This window comes from Aedes albopictus, chromosome 3 (assembly GCF_035046485.1).
Source record: "Aedes albopictus strain Foshan chromosome 3, AalbF5, whole genome shotgun sequence".
Lineage (NCBI taxonomy): Eukaryota > Metazoa > Arthropoda > Insecta > Diptera > Culicidae > Aedes > Aedes albopictus.
Window position 1 is genome coordinate 211,187,615 of NC_085138.1, and position 2,213 is coordinate 211,189,827.

Sequence of the window (2,213 nt, forward strand, 5' to 3'; positions counted from 1 at the left end):
AAGAGCTGGTTACTCAGTGAGTAACTTGGAGTAACCACGATGCCACCACTGTTCGTTTTGTTTGTTTGTGTGAACGGCATTCTTATGTTCCCTGATTCTGGTTTTGAATTTCCGGCGTGTCTGACCTATGTAGACAGCTGGACAGTCCCTGCACGGAATTTCATAAATTCCTGACTGCTCATCCGGGGGAACCTTATCCTTCAGATTGCAAAGTAGTTACCGTAACGTGTTGGCGCTTTTGTGCACTACTTGCAATCCATGTCGTTGAAGCTTCGATTTTATTGGGTTGGTTACTTTAGGGTAGAACGGTAGGCTAATCCTTTTTGTTTGTCCTGCTATTGGCTCCAGCGTTGTTATGTTCTGACGGTGTTTTTTGCGTTTGTGTTTTTGTAGAATTTTATCTACGAAAGTTCTGTTGTATCAATTGACCTCGGCTGCAGCGTAAATTCGATTTTGTTCCTCCTTGAATTCTACGCTGTCCAACGGTACATTGTAAAGCCGGTGAGCCATAGAATGGAAGGCGGCTTGCTTTTGGGTACCAAAGTGGTTGGAATCGGATGTTATGTACCGATCTGTGCTAGTTGGTTTGCGATAAATCCCAAATTTCAGAGTGTTATCCTCGTCTCTGCGAATCATCAGATCCAAGAAAGGCAATTTCCCGTCTACTTCCTTCTCAACCATGAATTTGATCGTTTCATGTTGTGAATTTAGCATGCTAAGTGTCTGGTCTACGTACCGTTCCTTCACCGGGGCGAAAACATCGTCTACGTAGCGCCACCACACTCGGGGAAAAAGCTTCTGTTTCTGGGTTTCATTTTCTAGATCGCTCATAAACAAATCGGCCAGAAGTGGTGAGAGCTTACTACCCATGCTCAGGCCGAAGGTCTGTTTGTAGTATTTTCCCCGGAAGTTGAAAAAATTTTGGTTCATACAGACCTTAGCAACAGAGAGATAAGCCTCGATGTGGTTCAGCGGCACTCGGCACCGTTCCAAGTATCGGCGCAGGCTTTGCAGAGCTTCAGTGGCTGGTACGCTCGGAAATAGAGCGGCGACATCGAACGATACCAGAATTTCACCTCGTCGCAATTTGAACCCCTCTAGCTGCTCAACCAAATCCACCGAGTTTTTAACACCTTTTCCATGCTTTACAGGGTATTTTCTCATTTCTCGTGCCGATAAGGGGAACGCGGTAGTGATTATGGATAGAGAAGATTACGACTCGCGCGTTCGGGATATGATCAGTGCCGGTCCGTATGAAGAGTTTACTTTAAAAAACGGAAAGCCGAAAGATCCTCTTAACAGAATGGTTGAGGAAGTGAATCATGTTCGGAAGAAGGTAGCTAACTTGATGGGCGAAGACAGGTTGGAAAGAAAGTTCCATGTTCCAAACCCGACGGTGGCATCCTTGTATTGCTTACCAAAGATTCATAAGAATCCGGTAGGTATGCGCCCGATCTCGTCCAACATCCGTACCCCTACCGAAAAAATGGCAACTATGGCTCACCGGCTTTACAATGTACCGTTGGACAGCGTAGAATTCAAGGAGGAACAAAATCGAATTTACGCTGCAGCCGAGGTCAATTGATACAACAGAACTTTCGTAGATAAAATTCTACAAAAACACAAACGCAAAAAACACCGTCAGAACATAACAACGCTGGAGCCAATAGCAGGGCAAACAAAAAGGATTAGCCTACCGTTCTACCCTAAAGTAACCAACCCAATAAAATCGAAGCTTCAACGACATGGATTGCAAGTAGTGCACAAAAGCGCCAACACGTTACGGTAACTACTTTGCAATCTGAAGGATAAGGTTCCCCCGGATGAGCAGTCAGGAATTTATGAAATTCCGTGCAGGGACTGTCCAGCTGTCTACATAGGTCAGACACGCCGGAAATTCAAAACCAGAATCAGGGAACATAAGAATGCCGTTGACACAAACAAACAAAACGAATCCAGCGTGGCAGTTCATACAGCGAGCAGTAATCATAACATCAACTGGGAAGAAGCGAAACTGCTCAAATGTGTCAACAAATTTTCGCATTTGAATGCATGGGAGTCCATGTTCATCACAGGGTCGAAAAAGCAATTGATGAATGAGGATGACCCTCCCATCGCATCGTGTCTCTTCGACCTAGCAGACTTGACGATAGAGTAAATTTCTCTTCTTTTGGACGTATACGAACAACGTACGAACACAACGCAGTCAGTCG

The 2,213-nt window shown here is 45.1% G+C and overlaps 1 protein-coding gene across 1 annotated transcript; it reads right to left on the minus strand.

Annotated features, from left to right (window-relative positions):
- Positions 1-420: 420 nt before the first annotated feature.
- Positions 421-1,164, minus strand: LOC134290583 (uncharacterized). The gene has a single exon (XM_062857748.1). The coding sequence runs from the start codon at positions 1,162-1,164 to the stop codon at positions 421-423; it is 744 nt and encodes a 247-aa protein (XP_062713732.1).
- Positions 1,165-2,213: the final 1,049 nt, after the last annotated feature.

Bases quoted from the DNA above. Each gene is read 5' to 3' on its own strand.
- LOC134290583 (XM_062857748.1), bottom strand. From the start codon at position 1,164: ATGAGAAAATACCCTGTAAAGCATGGAAAAGGTGTTAAAAACTCGGTG.